General features: G+C 42.6%; 3 protein-coding genes and 1 pseudogene across 4 annotated transcripts in view; all 4 read left to right on the top strand.

The window, feature by feature from the left end:
- Positions 1-163: 163 nt before the first annotated feature.
- LOC129160928 (uncharacterized) lies at positions 164-11,568 on the top strand. The gene is made up of 4 exons (XM_070553483.1): positions 164-3,247; positions 3,373-3,389; positions 8,890-8,965; positions 9,025-11,568. Exons 1-4 carry the CDS (start codon positions 863-865, stop codon positions 11,566-11,568), a joined length of 5,022 nt encoding a protein of 1,673 aa, XP_070409584.1. The 5' UTR covers positions 164-862.
- Positions 4,050-9,038, top strand: LOC107374105 (protocadherin beta-15). Its single transcript, XM_054738019.2, has one exon. The coding sequence runs from the start codon at positions 5,016-5,018 to the stop codon at positions 7,440-7,442; it is 2,427 nt and encodes an 808-aa protein (XP_054593994.2). The 5' UTR covers positions 4,050-5,015; the 3' UTR covers positions 7,443-9,038.
- Positions 11,569-11,599: 31 nt separating the features above from the next.
- LOC107374106 (protocadherin beta-16-like) lies at positions 11,600-15,026 on the top strand (annotated as a pseudogene).
- The window catches only part of LOC107376386 (protocadherin gamma-C5), a 344,488-nt gene continuing 341,097 nt past the window's right edge, over positions 14,910-18,300 (top strand). For both annotated transcript variants that reach the window (XM_070551695.1, XM_070551650.1), the window contains exon 1: positions 14,910-18,050. In XM_070551695.1, coding sequence (XP_070407796.1) covers positions 15,666-18,050 — 2,385 coding nt within the window. In that variant the 5' untranslated portion in view covers positions 14,910-15,665. The remainder of the gene's footprint in view (positions 18,051-18,300) is intronic.

Genomic DNA, 18,300 nt, shown 5'->3' with positions numbered 1-18,300 from the left:
CTTTGGTAACTTAGACTGAGAATGTGAAGTAATGTAAAAGAGTTATCATTAAATAAATGAACTTAAGTTATTATTTATTTTATCAAAATACACTAAGAAACACCATTTAGGTAAGGTTTAAATCGTTTCATTTGAGCCTGTTGCATTTACTGTCGCTAATCTATAAGCAAAGCAACAACTGATAAACATGAGCTTGAGCTGCTTTTGAGAACCTATCAGTGTATTTTAAACACTTTTGAATTATTATATTAATTATATATGTACAATAATTTTAATGTTTTGTATACAGAGCAGACTTCCTCACCACACAGGCTCTGAGCACTGTTGTAAAAATAATCCTTTGATTTGCATTTCTTGAGCTGAAATTGGAGAGGCAGGCTAATCTGGACTTCTATTTCTTCCCCATGTCTTTCATTTCAGAAAAGTCCTCATCTACTAAAATCAATAGCAAGTTTCACGTGGTAACCTGAATTTTATAGATTATTTTCGTTTTAATTTAATAACAAGTTGGACAGCAGCCTTCTCAGAGGAGACTGGACACAGAAATCAGAAATTTTTTGGAAAAATCTCAACTTCTAACTGGTAAAACGATCTTATTTATCCTTATTTGATTCTGTAATTCAGTCACAGTAACGGACATTATTATGCTCCAGTGTAATTATGAAAGGAGGCTAAAGATGTCGCTCTTGGCTTTAAGAAAATTAATTCGGACCACTCCACCCATCGCTGCATAAACGATCGGTTTGATCTACAAAGAACCATCGGGATAGACTCACTCGTGTTTCTTTGAGAAATCCTGCGCTTATTTGCTATTTGTTACCCAATTTGTTGTTTCAGCATTGATCTACCGTCTTATGGAAACATGGGATACCAAGGGATTTTAACATTTGGCTCGATCTTCTGTTTCTCTTTGTTTTTTGGAGCGCTGCATCTGGCCTGCGGGGATCTGAGTTATTCGTTTCCAGAAGAGAAGAAAAGAGGGTCTGCGATCGGAAATATAGCAAAGGATCTCGGTCATGATCTGAAGACTCTCTCTTCTCGCAAGGCCCGTGTGGATTTTGAGGGGATGCATAAACGCTACTGTGAAATTAGCTTCGGTTCTGGGGATTTAATAGCATCGGAGAGGATCGACAGAGAAAGCCTTTGTGGCAAGAAACCTTCGTGTGTTGTAAAAGCAGATCTGGTGTTAGAAAACCCGCTGGAGCTTCACCGCGTGAGTCTACATGTTCATGATGTAAACGATAATTCACCACAGTTCAATGAAGAAATTATTCAAATGGAAATAGGAGAGTCTGCGGAAAAGGGCAACCGGTTCTCCATAGAGGAGGCCCATGACGCAGACATAGGACAAAACGATATTCAGAGATACAGCCTGCAGAGAAATGAACATTTTATTCTCGCAGTGGATAACAACAAAGTCGAGCTCGTACTAGAAAACAAACTTGACCGGGAAAAGCAAAAAGAAATTAATTTGCTGCTGACAGCTTTAGATGGAGGATCTCCTCAGAGATCAGGTACAGTAGTCATTCATGTCTCTGTGCTGGATGCTAATGATAACGCCCCAGTGTTCAGTCAGGAGGTTTATAAAGCCAGTCTGCCTGAAGACTCTCCTTTAGACACTCTAGTGGTCACAGTCAGTGCAGCTGATGCTGATGAGGGACTGAACGGAGATGTGACTTATCAATTTGGCAACATAGCTGATGATGACGTCAGCGTATTTTCCATTGATCCGAAAACAGGTAAACTTAAAGTAATTTCTGCGATTGATTATGAAACACAAAGATACTTTGAGATTAGAATAAAAGCCAAAGATGGGTTAGGGCTGACCTCTTATGCTAAAGTAATAATAGATGTTACAGACAAAAATGATAATGCACCTGCTATCTACATAAAGTCCCTGTCCAACCCGGTACCCGAGAACGCACCACCTGGTACAGAGGTGGGCATCATCAACGTGCAGGACAGAGACTCTGACATTAACGGACAGGTCCGCTGCTCCATCCAGCAGAACGTTCCTTTTAAGTTGGTTCCTTCTATCAAAAACTATTATTCTCTGGTGACCACAGGACAGCTGGACCGTGAACTAGTGTCTGATTACAACATTACAATCAGTGCCACTGACGAGGGCTCTCCACCTCTGTCCTCCTCTAAAACTGTTCAGTTATCTGTAGCTGACATCAACGACAACCCACCTGTGTTTGAGGAGCAGTCCTACAGCGCTTATGTGAGTGAAAATAACAAACCTGGCTCCACTTTATGTTCCGTTAGTGCTCGAGACCCGGACTGGAGACAAAACGGTACCGTGATTTATTCTCTGTTACCTGCTGAGGTGAACGGTGCGTCGGTGTCCTCCTATCTATCAGTTAACGGAGACACGGGGGTGATCCATGCTGTCAGGTCGTTTGATTATGAACAGCTGAGGAGTTTTAAAGTCCACGTGATGGCCAGAGACAACGGTTCTCCTCCTCTCAGCAGCAACGTGACCGTGATTGTGTTCGTATCAGATGTGAATGACAACTCTCCTCAGATACTGTACCCCGCCCCGGAGGGCAGCTCCTTCATGACCGAGCTGGTCCCCAAAGCTGCACACGGAGGCTCTCTGGTGTCCAAAGTGATAGCGGTGGACGCGGACTCTGGACAGAACGCCTGGCTGTCCTATCAGATAGTCAGATCCACTGATCCGGGACTTTTCACTATCGGTGTGCACAGCGGAGAGATCAGGACGCAGCGGGACATTTCTGAATCTGACAGCATGAAACAGAACCTGATTGTAGCAGTGAAAGATAACGGACAGCCCTCTCTGTCTGCCACCTGTGCCATGTATTTACTGATTTCTGATAACTTGGCTGAGGTGCCAGAGCTGAAAGATATTTCTTATGATGACAAGAACTCCAAACTGACCTCGTATCTGATCATTGCGCTGGTGTGTGTGTCCACCTTCTTCCTGACCTTCATCATCATCGTACTGGGTGTGAGGTTTTGTCGCAGGAGAAAGCCCAGACTGTTGTTTGATGGAGCAGTGGCCATTCCCGGAGCTTATCTCCCTCCTAATTACGCAGATGTTGATGGAACAGGAACTTTACGCAGCTCCTACAACTATGACGCCTACCTGACAACAGGATCTAGAACCAGTGACTTTAAGTTTGTGTCATCTTACAATGACAACACGCTGCCTGCTGACCAGACTCTGAAGAAAAGTCCCTCTGAGTTTGCTGGGATTTTCAATTCCCCTGATTCGTCTCCAGAGGTAGGCCTGATCCTTTTACATGCAATTCAATACAGACTCTTTTTTGATGTTGCCAAACCAACACGTTTTTTATTATTATTATTATTATGATTTGGAATGTGCTCACATGTTTCACGCTTCTGTAGATTAACTTTGCAGTTTTGTAAACATCATGTATGCTCTAAGTATAATCGTTTTTTCATTACTGACCGACACTTTGGTGTAATTACTCTTCGTTTATTAATGTGCGCCATGGTCTTTTCATTGGTTTGTTTCGTTGTGCTTTATTGATGTATTTCTTTGACTTCCCAGATTATGGGGACATAATCAACACTTTCAGCATTGTCGAGTGTAATAACAAATAACGTGCCTTTTTTAACTTCTTACCTATATATTTTTTTCTCTGAAAAATCAGATGTAGTTTTACATATTTACAATATTTTTTTCGCCTCATTTGCATTTTAAAAACAGTTTTAAAATATTTCCCATCAGTCGGACTGATTTTGTGCTGAGTGTGATATTGTTAAGTTTGTATTATCTATACTCACTTCAGGGTTTGTTTTTTCCTACCTTCTCTTCATTATCAAATGATAAAAAACCACCAGAGACATTAACTGATGCACATACTCATCTCTGTAGTGAACTTTGGTTATTGAGAAACGTAATTAACCCGATGCCGCGGCTGATTCAGCGTCACACTTAACTTGACCGACTTTTGTTTAATGTCAGTGACTGATTTTGTTCATATATGTGTATATATATATATATATATATATATATATATATATATATATATATATATATATATATATATATACGTGTGTGTATATGTGTGTGTGTGTGTGTTATTTATTTATTTTTCTGCGGTAATATTTTGAACATTTCAATTTTGAAAGTTGGTTCTTTGGTAGATGCGCTCTCCATGGTGCTGAAGTTGTGTGTGTGTGTGTGTGTGTGTGTGTGTGTGTGTGTGTGTGTGTGTGTGTGTGTGTGTATGTGTGTGTGTGTGTGTGTGTGTGTGTGTGTGTGTGTGTGTGTGTGTGTGTGTGTGTGTGTGTGTGTGTGTGCTCTGTCTTGATCCGCAGTGAGTCGTGGAGGATGGCTGCTCATACTGAGCCAGGATCCTCTGGCGGTTTCTTCCTGTTAAAAGGGAGTTCTCCTCTCCACTGTCGCTGCATGTTTGCCTAGAGGATTGCTGTAAAGTCACTGACACTAGTCAGCGACTTTTCTGGGTTCTTATATAGGAAACTTTTTCTGAGTGTCTTTATGAATTGACCTGCATTGGAATGTTTATTATGTGAAGTGCCTTGAGACGACTCGTCGTGATTTGGCGCTATATAAATAAACTTGAATTGAATTGAATTCTATAGCAAAGCCTTTCAATGAATATTAAACCAATCATGATTAATTGCCTTAATCTTTACTAATAGCATCTGCATTATTATTATTATTATTATTATTATTATTATTATTATTATTGTTGTTGTTTGTTATTATTATAAATAATTTTTCAAACCATTTTACCTAAACAGTTTTCAGTAAATTATTATTATTTTTGCACAGAGACTTAAGTCAGACATTTGTAATAATAAAAATTAACTCACAGAGTCGCTCTTTGCCTGCAGATGTCAAGAGGTTTAGTTCTCCACCCACTGCATAGAAAAAGACTTGGACTAAAATTGGGTGAGCCATTGTTGTCTCAGAGGCGTCGACCTTCTTTTATTTAAACGTGTCAGTTTTGTTTGGTGGATTTAAAAACGTATATCTAATTCTAAGCAGATCTAAAATAATGGGATACAAAAGACAGTCGCTGCTGGTTTTTATCTGCAGCGTTGCTCTTTGTGTCCAAATCGCCTCCGCGGACCTGAGCTATTCCGTTCCGGAGGAGAAGAGGCCCGGTTCCATTGTTGGAAATATTCCCAAAGACCTCGGACTGGGTGTGGGGACATTTATGTCTCGTAAAGCTCGGATTGACGCTGAGGATACCTATCAGCATTTCTGTGATCTTGATCTGAAGACGGGAAATTTTATCATCCGAGACAGGATCGACAGGGAGGAACTGTGCGGTGAGAAGGTTTTGTGCATGCTGAAATACGAATTAGTTCTAGAAAGCCCTTTGGAGGTGCACCGCGTGTCCCTGCTCATTCAAGATGTGAACGACAATTCGCCCGTTTTCCCCAAAGATTCGGTTAAATTAGAAATAACGGAGTCAGCTTTAAAAGGAGCGCGATATCGTGTCAATGAAGCGCATGACGCAGACATCGGACAAAACACAGTCAGGCAATACAGCCTAGAAAGGAATGAACATTTTATTTTAACTGTTAGAGATGATGCAGAAGGGTCCAAGAGTATCGAGTTAGTTTTAGACAAAGAATTGGATCGTGAGAAGGAGCATGAATTAAAATTCGCTCTGATTGCCGTTGATGGTGGAAATCCACAGAGATCGGGGACTGCTGTTATACACGTGACTGTTCTCGATGCTAATGACAATGCACCTGCGTTTGATCAAGCCATTCACAAAGCTAGTTTAGCTGAGAACTCACCTCTCGATACATTAGTTGTGACAGTAAGAGCTTCCGATGCAGATGAGGGCGTTAACGGGGAGGTGAGCTACGAATTCAGTCGCATTTCAGAGAAAGCAAAGAAAGTTTTCTCATTAAACAGTAAAACAGGAGAAATAAAAGTCACTGGAACTCTTGATTTTGAGACTAACTCTAAATATGAAATGCGTGTTGATGCTAAAGATGGTTATGGACTTTCATCTGATTCAAAAGTAGTTATTGATATTACAGATGTTAACGACAATGCTCCTGTTATTCATGTAAAATCTCTGATAAACCCAGTAACAGAGAACGCACCACCTGGTACAGAGGTGGGCATCATCAACGTGCAGGACAGAGACTCTGACATTAACGGGCAGGTCCGCTGCTCCATCCAGCAGAACGTTCCTTTTAAGTTGGTTCCTTCCATTAAAAACTATTATTCTCTGGTGACCACAGGACAGCTGGACCGCGAACTAGTGTCTGATTACAACATTACAATCAGTGCCACTGACGAGGGCTCTCCACCTCTGTCCTCCTCTAAAACTGTTCAGTTATCTGTAGCTGACATCAACGACAACCCACCTGTGTTTGAGGAGCAGTCCTACAGCGCTTATGTGAGTGAAAATAACAAACCTGGCTCCACTTTATGTTCCGTTAGTGCTCGAGACCCGGACTGGAGACAAAACGGTACCGTGGTTTATTCTCTGTTACCTGCTGAGGTGAACGGTGCGTCGGTGTCCTCCTATCTATCAGTTAACGGAGACACGGGGGTGATCCACGCTGTCAGGTCGTTTGATTATGAGCAGCTGAGGAGTTTTAAAGTCCACGTGATGGCCAGAGACAACGGTTCTCCTCCTCTCAGCAGCAACGTGACCGTGAGTGTGTTCGTATCAGATGTGAATGACAACTCTCCTCAGATACTGTACCCCACCCCGGAGGGCAGCTCCTTCATGACCGAGCTGGTCCCCAAAGCTGCACACGGAGGCTCTCTGGTGTCCAAAGTGATAGCGGTGGACGCGGACTCTGGACAGAACGCCTGGCTGTCCTATCAGATAGTCAGATCCACTGATCCGGGACTTTTCACTATCGGTGTGCACAGCGGAGAGATCAGGACGCAGCGGGACATTTCTGAATCTGACAGCATGAAACAGAACCTGATTGTAGCAGTGAAAGATAACGGACAGCCCTCTCTGTCTGCCACCTGTGCCATGTATTTACTGATTTCTGATAACTTGGCTGAGGTGCCAGAGCTGAAAGATATTTCTTATGATGACAAGAATTCCAAACTGACCTCGTATCTGATCATTGCGCTGGTGTGTGTGTCCACCTTCTTCCTGACCTTCATCATCATCGTCCTGGGTGTGAGATTTTGTCGCAGGAGAAAGCCCAGACTGTTGTTTGATGGAGCAGTGGCCATTCCCGGAGCTTATCTCCCTCCTAATTACGCAGATGTTGATGGAACAGGAACTTTACGCAGCTCCTACAACTATGACGCCTACCTGACAACAGGATCTAGAACCAGTGACTTTAAGTTTGTGTCATCTTACAATGACAACACGCTGCCTGCTGACCAGACCCTGAAGAAAAATCCCTCTGAGTTTGCTGATGTGTTTGGAGACTCTGATTCTTCCCCTGAGGTAAGCATTCTTGTTTTACCGTTCCCCAGTGTTTGATCAGTTTTTTCTTCTTCAAATAATTATTTACATTTTGTTGTTTGATGTTTTGTAAATGCACACAAATAACTAATACAAATTCTAATAAGTGGCATTTTACTTGTATCCATCCACATGCTCCACAAATTATTTTGAATTTCGTAAAATTCCTCAAATTGTTTTAAAACCATCCCTACCCAAACTTTTAGTTGTCACAGTTTAATCCTTTGAGTAGTTACAGCAGATCAACATATGTTATTCATTCAAAATCCCAACAGTAAACTATCATTTTTACTTTTAAATCAAACACCAGTATATACGTAGTTAAAAATAGCAAAGTTTTTCGACATGTGTGTTGCTGTCAGTCTAGAGTGTGTCTCAGTCATTAAATGAACACCACAACATGTTTTTTTTACCTCACAGCTGTTTTAATTTTTACAGTCTTACCAGTCATTTTAATGCCAAACTAATACGTCATGAAGAGATGTGTCTTTCTGTTTTTATCTTTCCACTATGTGTGTGAAATTGTTACAAGCTAAATCCTTTGTGCCCAGTTAGTTCCTGCTTACCACTATTTAAATATTTCATGATTACAGTTTTTTTTATTTTACTGTTTAAATTGAGGGTTAATAATGATACAAATAAAACATTTAATTTTACCTCGAAAGTGAGACTTATTCATTATTTACAATATTAACTCAAATTTGAGTGCAGTGGGATGGTGTGTGTGTGTGTGTGTGTGTGTGTGTGTGTGTGTGTGTGTGTGTGTGTGTGTGTGTGTGTGTGTGTGTGTGTGTGTGTGTGTGTGTGTGTGTGTGTGTAAGTAAGTAAGTAAGTAAGTTTATTATGTTATTAACCATTTCACAACTTTAATGCTGATACCTGTGTTTTGGCTCGTAAGTGTTTGTTTTATTCTTGATTATTTTGGACAGAGATTTGGATGCAGTTCACATCAAATATCTTACAAATACAAAGTTTAACTTTATATTCATGTTTCCTTGTTGTTTGCTGAGTTTGTGCTGGTGTCACGGAGTGTACTGAGGCAATTAAACTTTGAATGTTCTAATGTGTTGCTGTGGTTAGCTCGTCAATTACTTTCAGTAAAGGATCAGTGGTGACACAGCTGTCACCACCCATTTCAGGGTGCTGAAAAAAATGCTAATTGTTTATGGATTAATTGTCAGTAATTTTTGAAACTGTTCACAAAAACTGGAGTAGGATTTATGTGCATGTTGTGACTTTTAATTATTGTACTCAGTCATCAAATGACACTTTACACACAACAAGGCTTGAAAAAGATGTAATTATCATAAGACTGCATATCCTTCCTAACTATGAATATACCATATACCATATACTTATTATTATAGTTAGTGCAATATAGTGACACACTCAAAACCCTGTTGGTGTTCTATTTTTGTTTGTACTGCACTGCTATATTCCATAATGACTCGTGGTGTCACTGTAGACCAATGATGGGAGACGTCTTCACTCATGCCTTTGTTTTTCACCATTGGCATCATTGTGTTCCTGTCTGTCTCTCGGTTAAGGACGCCATAGAACGCCACGCTTGGAAGTATACTGCTAAATAATTATTCTCAATAGAATCACCATGTTAAGAAATGAGAGGAAGGCATTGCCAACTACGAGGAATACAATCAATGGAAGAATTGCTTTAATTCTCCTCTGCGTTTGGCACTTCACCGCTCTTCATTTTGCGCACGGAGACGTGAGTTACACCATCGCCGAGGAGATGAAACGCGGTTCCGTTATAGGGAATATCGGCAAAGATCTTGGTCTCCAGATTTCTGACCTGGCCTCGCGTAAAGCCCGCATTGACACGGACACGAATGATAAAAGGTACTGTGATATTAATCTGGGTAGCGGGGATTTAATTGTTACTGACAGGATCGACCGCGAGAGCCTTTGTGCCAAAAAGGCGGCCTGTCCTTTAAAGATGGAACTCATTCTGGAAAACCCTTTAGAGCTTCAACGTGTCACTGTTCATGTGCAAGATGTAAACGACAACGCTCCGGAGTTTAGTGACGACGTGATTTCATTTGAAATAAGCGAATCGGCAGTCAAAGGAGCAAAATTCCTACTGGCCGAGGCCCGAGACGCGGACATCGGTCAGAACGCAGTTCAAAGCTACAAATTGCAGAATAATAAGCATTTCAGCATTAATGTAAACACAGAGGTTAGTGGCAGGAAATATTCTGAGCTCGTTTTGGTGAGAGAATTAGATCGAGAGGAAGAGAGAGAAATCAAATTAGTTCTAACAGCTCTGGACGGCGGTGCGCCACAGAGATCAGGCACAGCTGTAGTCCACGTCACTGTGCTGGATGCTAATGATAACGCCCCAGTGTTCAGTCAGGAGATTTATAAAGCCAGTCTGCCTGAAAACTCTCCTTTAGACACTCTGGTGGTTAGAGTCAGCGCAACAGATGCAGACGAGGGACCGAATGGAGAGGTTATTTATACTTTTGACCACATGTCAGATGATCACGTGTCTCATTTCACACTTGATGATAAAACAGGAGAGATCAAAGTTATTGGCCCTATTGATTATGAAACAGGAAATTCGATTGAACTGAGAGTGAGAGCAAAGGATGGGCCAGGTCTCACCTCATATTGTACAGTAAATATAGAAATAACGGATGTTAATGATAATCCACCTGTTATCAGTTTAAAGTCCCTGTCCAACCCGGTACCTGAGAACGCACCACCTGGTACAGAGGTGGGCATCATCAACGTGCAGGACAGAGACTCTGAGAAGAACCGACAGGTCCACTGCTCCATCCAGCAGAACGTTCCTTTTAAGTTGGTTCCTTCCATTAAAAACTATTATTCTCTGGTGACCACAGGACAGCTGGACCGTGAACTAGTGTCTGATTACAACATTACAATCAGTGCCACTGACGAGGGCTCTCCACCTCTGTCCTCCTCTAAAACTGTTCAGTTATCTGTAGCTGGCATCAACGACAACCCACCTGTGTTTGAGGAGCAGTCCTACAGCGCTTATGTGAGTGAAAATAACAAACCTGGCTCCACTTTATGTTCCGTTAGTGCTCGAGACCCGGACTGGAGACAAAACGGTACCGTGGTTTATTCCCTGTTACCTGCTGAGGTGAACGGCGCGTCGGTGTCCTCCTATCTATCAGTTAACGGAGACACGGGGGTGATCCACGCTGTCAGGTCGTTTGATTATGAACAGCTGAGGAGTTTTAAAGTCCACGTGATGGCCAGAGACAACGGTTCTCCTCCTCTCAGCAGCAACGTGACCGTGAGTGTGTTCGTATCAGATGTGAATGACAACTCTCCTCAGATACTGTACCCCGCCCCGGAGGGCAGCTCCTTCATGACCGAGCTGGTCCCCAAAGCTGCACACGGAGGCTCTCTGGTGTCCAAAGTGATAGCGGTGGACGCGGACTCTGGACAGAACGCCTGGCTGTCCTATCAGATAGTCAGATCCACTGATCCGGGACTTTTCACTATCGGTGTGCACAGCGGAGAGATCAGGACGCAGCGGGACATTTCTGAATCTGACAGCATGAAACAGAACCTGATTGTAGCAGTGAAAGATAACGGACAGCCCTCTCTGTCTGCCACCTGTGCCATGTATTTACTGATTTCTGATAACTTGGCTGAGGTGCCAGAGCTGAAAGATATTTCTTATGATGACAAGAACTCCAAACTGACCTCGTATCTGATCATTGCGCTGGTGTGTGTGTCCACCTTCTTCCTGACCTTCATCATCATCGTCCTGGGTGTGAGGTTTTGTCGCAGGAGAAAGCCCAGACTGTTGTTTGATGGAGCAGTGGCCATTCCCGGAGCTTATCTCCCTCCTAATTACGCAGATGTTGATGGAACAGGAACTTTACGCAGCTCCTACAACTATGACGCCTACCTGACAACAGGATCTAGAACCAGTGACTTTAAGTTTGTGTCATCTTACAATGACAACACGCTGCCTGCTGACCAGACTCTGAAGAAAAGTCCCTCTGAGTTTGCTGATGTGTTTGGAGACTGTGAGTCTTCCCCAGAGGTAGGACTTCAGCCTTTGCCAAACATGCTATTGAAGAAGCTGTGTGTGTGTGTGTGTGTGTGTGTGTGTGGGGGGGGGGGGTATGGGGGGGCGTGGGGGTAAGTGTGTTTGAGAGAGAGAGAGAGAGAGAGAGAGAGAGAGAGAGAGAGAGAGAGAGAGAGAGAGAGAGAGAGAGAGAGAGAGACCCTTGTTTAACATCAGTCTCATCGCATTGTGGGCTCATAATTTCACTGATTTTCCAGTTCTCAACCCACCAAACACCAAACTTTGAAATTCAAGGGGTTTGCTTTTGCTTGTTTTACTGTTTAATTTAGTCTGCAGACATTTTTTGTCGCTTGTTTACTAAAAAAAGTGTTTATTTTGGGTGAACGTCTCTCTCCATGGTGCTGAATCATTCCACTTTAAGTTGTAATGCTCTTTTTAAGTGGCATCACTGCACATTTTGAACAATAAGTCAGCATTATTTGAACGAATAATTTTGTATAATTTGAAACTAATTGTTTTCTTGCACTGAAAATTGAAAATTTCAGACTTTCTAACACAATGAATATATTTACACTAAATTAGGACGTGAATCCCACTTATTTTAGAAAAAAAATCAAGTTACAGTTTTTTTTAACATTGGGGGATTGTAAAATCACAAATAAAACCATTTTGATTAAGTTCTTGTTTAGTGTGTCATGCCTTGGAAACGACTCAAGAGGTCAGTAAGAGCTAATACACGAGAACCTTCCGTCCCACGTTTTTACGTCAGCATAATTATATGCAGCTCTGATCGACATTGAACAAAAGCTCCCAAAAGCAGCAACTCCACAATTAGACTCTACTCAACATTCGAGGACTATATGATTTTTTTTCAACTTCTATTTCGGTCAATGTTGCAATATTTGCGTTTAATTTTCATTCAGTAATGGAATATATTATATTTCTTCATTTTTCTTTATATTTTTCCTGTGTTCTTCGTGTTGTAAATGGAGACGTGACCTACAATATTCCAGAGGAAATGAAACGAGGATCCTTGATTGGAAATATCGCTAAAGACCTAGGTCTGGATATAGGCAAACTAACCGCCCGCAACGCACGCATTGATCCGGAGGAAAATAGCACTCCGCATTGTGGAATAAACCTCCAAACGGGAGAACTGACTGTACTCGAGAGGATCGACCGGGAAAGTCTTTGTGGAAAAAAAAACGTCTTGCGTTTTAAAACAGGAGCTAGTGCTCGAAAATCCTTTAGAGCTGCACCGGGTTAATATACGGGTACAAGATGTCAATGATAACTCGCCCCAATTTAACGAGGATTTGCTGAAAATTGAAATACACGAATCAGCAGTCAAAGGCGCTCGCTTCTCCTTGGATGAGGCGCATGATGAAGACATAGGGGAAAATGCAGTTCAGAGGTACGCCATTGAGCAAAACGATCATTTCAAGTTAAACGTAAACACAAAAGGTGTCGGTGGCAAATATTGTGAGCTAGTTTTAGATAAAGAATTAGACAGAGAAGACAAAAGCGAGCATGTGCTGCAGCTCACAGCGTTTGATGGCGGATCTCCACAGAGATTAGGCACTGCAGTGATACATGTAAAGGTACTGGATGCTAATGATAACGTACCTGTGTTTACCCAGAATATTTACAAAGCAAGTCTGCCTGAAAATGCTGCACTGGATACATTAATCATAACAGTTAGCGCTAATGATGCAGATAGTGGGCAGTACGGTGAAGTCACTTATGGTTTTAATAGATTATCTGGTCAAAAAAGCAACATGTTCTCTTTACACCCGAAAACTGGTGAGGTGAGAGTAGGTGGAGCTATTGATTTTGAGAAAGAATCACTGCATGAAATGCAAATTAGCGCTAAAGACGGTCTGGGATTGGCCTCTTATGCAAATTTAATTATTGAGATAATAGATGTAAATGACAACGCCCCTGTCATACATCTAAAGTCCCTGTCCAACCCGGTGCCAGAGAACGCACCACCTGGTACAGAGGTGGGCATCATCAACGTGCAGGACAGAGACTCTGAGAAGAACCGACAGGTCCGCTGCTCCATCCAGCAGAACGTTCCTTTTAAGTTGGTTCCTTCCATTAAAAACTATTATTCTCTGGTGACCACAAGACAGCTGGACCGTGAACTAGTGTCTGATTACAACATTACAATCAGTGCCACTGATGAGGGCTCTCCACCTCTGTCCTCCTCTAAAACTGTTCAGTTATCTGTAGCTGACATCAACGACAACCCACCTGTGTTTGAGGAGCAGTCCTACAGCGCTTATGTGAGTGAAAATAACAAACCTGGCTCCACTTTATGTTCCGTTAGTGCTCGAGACCCGGACTGGAGACAGAACGGTACCGTGATTTATTCTCTGTTACCTGCTGAGGTGAACGGTGCGTCGGTGTCCTCCTATCTATCAGTTAACGGAGACACGGGGGTGATCCACGCTGTCAGGTCGTTTGATTATGAACAGCTGAGGAGTTTTAAAGTCCACGTGATGGCCAGAGACAACGGTTCTCCTCCTCTCAGCAGCAACGTGACCGTGAGTGTGTTCGTATCAGATGTGAATGACAACTCTCCTCAGATACTGTACCCCGCCCCGGAGGGCAGCTCCTTCATGACCGAGCTGGTCCCCAAAGCTGCACACGGAGGCTCTCTGGTGTCCAAAGTGATAGCGGTGGACGCGGACTCTGGACAGAACGCCTGGCTGTCCTATCAGATAGTCAGATCCACTGATCCGGGACTTTTCACTATCGGTGTGCACAGCGGAGAGATCAGGACGCAGCGGGACATTTCTGAATCTGACAGCATGAAACAGAACCTGATTGTAGCAGTGAAAGATAACGGACAGCCCTCTCTGTCTGCCACCTGTGCCATGTATTTACTGATTTCTGATAACTTGGCTGAGGTGCCAGAGCTGAAAGATATTTCTTATGATGACAAGAACTCCAAACTGACCTCGTATCTGATCATTGCGCTGGTGTGTGTGTCCACCTTCTTCCTGACCTTCATCATCATCGTCCTGGGTGTGAGGTTTTGTCGCAGGAGAAAGCCCAGACTGTTGTTTGATGGAGCAGTGGCCATTCCCGGAGCTTATCTCCCTCCTAATTACGCAGATGTTGATGGAACAGGAACTTTACGCAGCTCCTACAACTATGACGCCTACCTGACAACAGGATCTAGAACCAGTGACTTTAAGTTTGTGTCATCTTACAATGACAACACGCTGCCTGCTGACCAGACTCTGAAGAAAAGTCCCTCTGAGTTTGCTGATGTGTTTGGAGACTGTGAGTCTTCCCCAGAGGTAGGACTTCAGCCTTTGCCAAACATGCTATTGAAGAAGCTGTGTGTGTGTGTGTGTGTGTGGGGGGGGGGGGGGGTATGGGGGGGCGTGGGGGTAAGTGTGTTTGAGAGAGAGAGAGAGAGAGAGAGAGAGAGAGAGAGAGAGAGAGAGAGAGAGAGAGAGAGAGAGAGAGAGAGACCCTTGTTTAACATCAGTCTCATCGCATTGTGGGCTCATAATTTCACTGATTTTCCAGTTCTCAACCCACCAAACACCAAACTTTGAAATTCAAGGGGTTTGCTTTTGCTTGTTTTACTGTTTAATTTAGTCTGCAGACATTTTTTGTCGCTTGTTTACTAAAAAAAGTGTTTATTTTGGGTGAACGTCTCTCTCCATGGTGCTGAATCATTCCACTTTAAGTTGTAATGCTCTTTTTAAGTGGCATCACTGCACATTTTGAACAATAAGTCAGCATTATTTGAACGAATAATTTTGTATAATTTGAAACTAATTGTTTTCTTGCACTGAAAATTGAAAATTTCAGACTTTCTAACACAATGAATATATTTACACTAAATTAGGACGTGAATCCCACTTATTTTAGAAAAAAAATCAAGTTACAGTTTTTTTTAACATTGGGGGATTGTAAAATCACAAATAAAACCATTTTGATTAAGTTCTTGTTTAGTGTGTCATGCCTTGGAAACGACTCAAGAGGTCAGTAAGAGCTAATACACGAGAACCTTCCGTCCCACGTTTTTACGTCAGCATAATTATATGCAGCTCTGATCGACATTGAACAAAAGCTCCCAAAAGCAGCAACTCCACAATTAGACTCTACTCAACATTCGAGGACTATATGATTTTTTTTCAACTTCTATTTCGGTCAATGTTGCAATATTTGCGTTTAATTTTCATTCAGTAATGGAATATATTATATTTCTTCATTTTTCTTTATATTTTTCCTGTGTTCTTCGTGTTGTAAATGGAGACGTGACCTACAATATTCCAGAGGAAATGAAACGAGGATCCTTGATTGGAAATATCGCTAAAGACCTAGGTCTGGATATAGGCAAACTAACCGCCCGCAACGCACGCATTGATCCGGAGGAAAATAGCACTCCGCATTGTGGAATAAACCTCCAAACGGGAGAACTGACTGTACTCGAGAGGATCGACCGGGAAAGTCTTTGTGGAAAAAAAACGTCTTGCGTTTTAAAACAGGAGCTAGTGCTCGAAAATCCTTTAGAGCTGCACCGGGTTAATATACGGGTACAAGATGTCAATGATAACTCGCCCCAATTTAACGAGGATTTGCTGAAAATTGAAATACACGAATCAGCAGTCAAAGGCGCTCGCTTCTCCTTGGATGAGGCGCATGATGAAGACATAGGGGAAAATGCAGTTCAGAGGTACGCCATTGAGCAAAACGATCATTTCAAGTTAAACGTAAACACAAAAGGTGTCGGTGGCAAATATTGTGAGCTAGTTTTAGATAAAGAATTAGACAGAGAAGACAAAAGCGAGCATGTGCTGCAGCTCACAGCGTTTGATGGCGGATCTCCACAGAGATTAGGCACTGCAGTGATACATGTAAAGGTACTGGATGCTAATGATAACGTACCTGTGTTTACCCAGAATATTTACAAAGCAAGTCTGCCTGAAAATGCTGCACTGGATACATTAATCATAACAGTTAGCGCTAATGATGCAGATAGTGGGCAGTACGGTGAAGTCACTTATGGTTTTAATAGATTATCTGGTCAAAAAAGCAACATGTTCTCTTTACACCCGAAAACTGGTGAGGTGAGAGTAGGTGGAGCTATTGATTTTGAGAAAGAATCACTGCATGAAATGCAAATTAGCGCTAAAGACGGTCTGGGATTGGCCTCTTATGCAAATTTAATTATTGAGATAATAGATGTAAATGACAACGCCCCTGTCATACATCTAAAGTCCCTGTCCAACCCGGTGCCAGAGAACGCACCACCTGGTACAGAGGTGGGCATCATCAACGTGCAGGACAGAGACTCTGAGAAGAACCGACAGGTCCGCTGCTCCATCCAGCAGAACGTTCCTTTTAAGTTGGTTCCTTCCATTAAAAACTATTATTCTCTGGTGACCACAGGACAGCTGGACCGTGAACTAGTGTCTGATTACAACATTACAATCAGTGCCACTGATGAGGGCTCTCCACCTCTGTCCTCCTCTAAAACTGTTCAGTTATCTGTAGCTGACATCAACGACAACCCACCTGTGTTTGAGGAGCAGTCCTACAGCGCTTATGTGAGTGAAAATAACAAACCTGGCTCCACTTTATGTTCCGTTAGTGCTCGAGACCCGGACTGGAGACAAAACGGTACCGTGGTTTATTCTCTGTTACCTGCTGAGGTGAACGGTGCGTCGGTGTCCTCCTATCTATCAGTTAACGGAGACACGGGGGTGATCCACGCTGTCAGGTCGTTTGATTATGAACAGCTGAGGAGTTTTAAAGTCCACGTGATGGCCAGAGACAACGGTTCTCCTCCTCTCAGCAGCAACGTGACCGTGAGTGTGTTCGTATCAGATGTGAATGACAACTCTCCTCAGATACTGTACCCCGCCCCGGAGGGCAGCTCCTTCATGACCGAGCTGGTCCCCAAAGCTGCACACGGAGGCTCTCTGGTGTCCAAAGTGATAGCGGTGGACGCGGACTCTGGACAGAACGCCTGGCTGTCCTATCAGATAGTCAGATCCACTGATCCGGGACTTTTCACTATCGGTGTGCACAGCGGAGAGATCAGGACGCAGCGGGACATTTCTGAATCTGACAGCATGAAACAGAACCTGATTGTAGCAGTGAAAGATAACGGACAGCCCTCTCTGTCTGCCACCTGTGCCATGTATTTACTGATTTCTGATAACTTGGCTGAGGTGCCAGAGCTGAAAGATATTTCTTATGATGACAAGAACTCCAAACTGACCTCGTATCTGATCATTGCGCTGGTGTGTGTGTCCACCTTCTTCCTGACCTTCATCATCATCGTCCTGGGTGTGAGGTTTTGTCGCAGGAGAAAGCCCAGACTGTTGTTTGATGGAGCAGTGGCCATTCCCGGAGCTTATCTCCCTCCTAATTACGCAGATGTTGATGGAACAGGAACTTTACGCAGCTCCTACAACTATGACGCCTACCTGACAACAGGATCTAGAACCAGTGACTTTAAGTTTGTGTCATCTTACAATGACAACACGCTGCCTGCTGACCAGACTCTGAAGAAAAGTCCCTCTGAGTTTGTTGATGTGTTTGGAGACTCTGATTCTTCTCCAGAGGTAGGGTGACCTAATTCCATTTTGTTTGAAATTGAAATATTTTTTCTTAACATTTTGATGAGCAACATTAGAAAACATAAAATTCACATTACAGTTTTACTATCTCTACATAATTAAATATATTTTAAACGTTTTACATTAACTTCATTTAGTTTTCACAATCATTCGGGTATTTTTTGTTTTGTTTTTGTTTTTATGTTTTTTTCATGAACATATCCATCTTTTGATCTTTCTTATTCAAACTGGAGCC

This window comes from Nothobranchius furzeri, chromosome 1 (genome assembly GCF_043380555.1).
Source record: "Nothobranchius furzeri strain GRZ-AD chromosome 1, NfurGRZ-RIMD1, whole genome shotgun sequence".
NCBI classification, from domain to species: domain Eukaryota; kingdom Metazoa; phylum Chordata; class Actinopteri; order Cyprinodontiformes; family Nothobranchiidae; genus Nothobranchius; species Nothobranchius furzeri.
The sequence above is the reverse complement of the archived record's forward strand: the minus strand, read 5'-3'. Positions and strand labels throughout refer to the sequence as shown.

Coding starts and splice junctions, on each gene's coding strand:
- LOC129160928 (XM_070553483.1), top strand. CDS start 863: ATGGGATACCAAGGGATTTTAACATTTGGCTCGATCTTCTGTTTCTCT. Junction 8,966..9,024: donor GTGTTCCTGTCTGTCTCTCG/GTTAAGGACGCC, acceptor ATTATTCTCAAT/AGAATCACCATGTTAAGAAA.
- LOC107374105 (XM_054738019.2), top strand. CDS start 5,016: ATGGGATACAAAAGACAGTCGCTGCTGGTTTTTATCTGCAGCGTTGCT.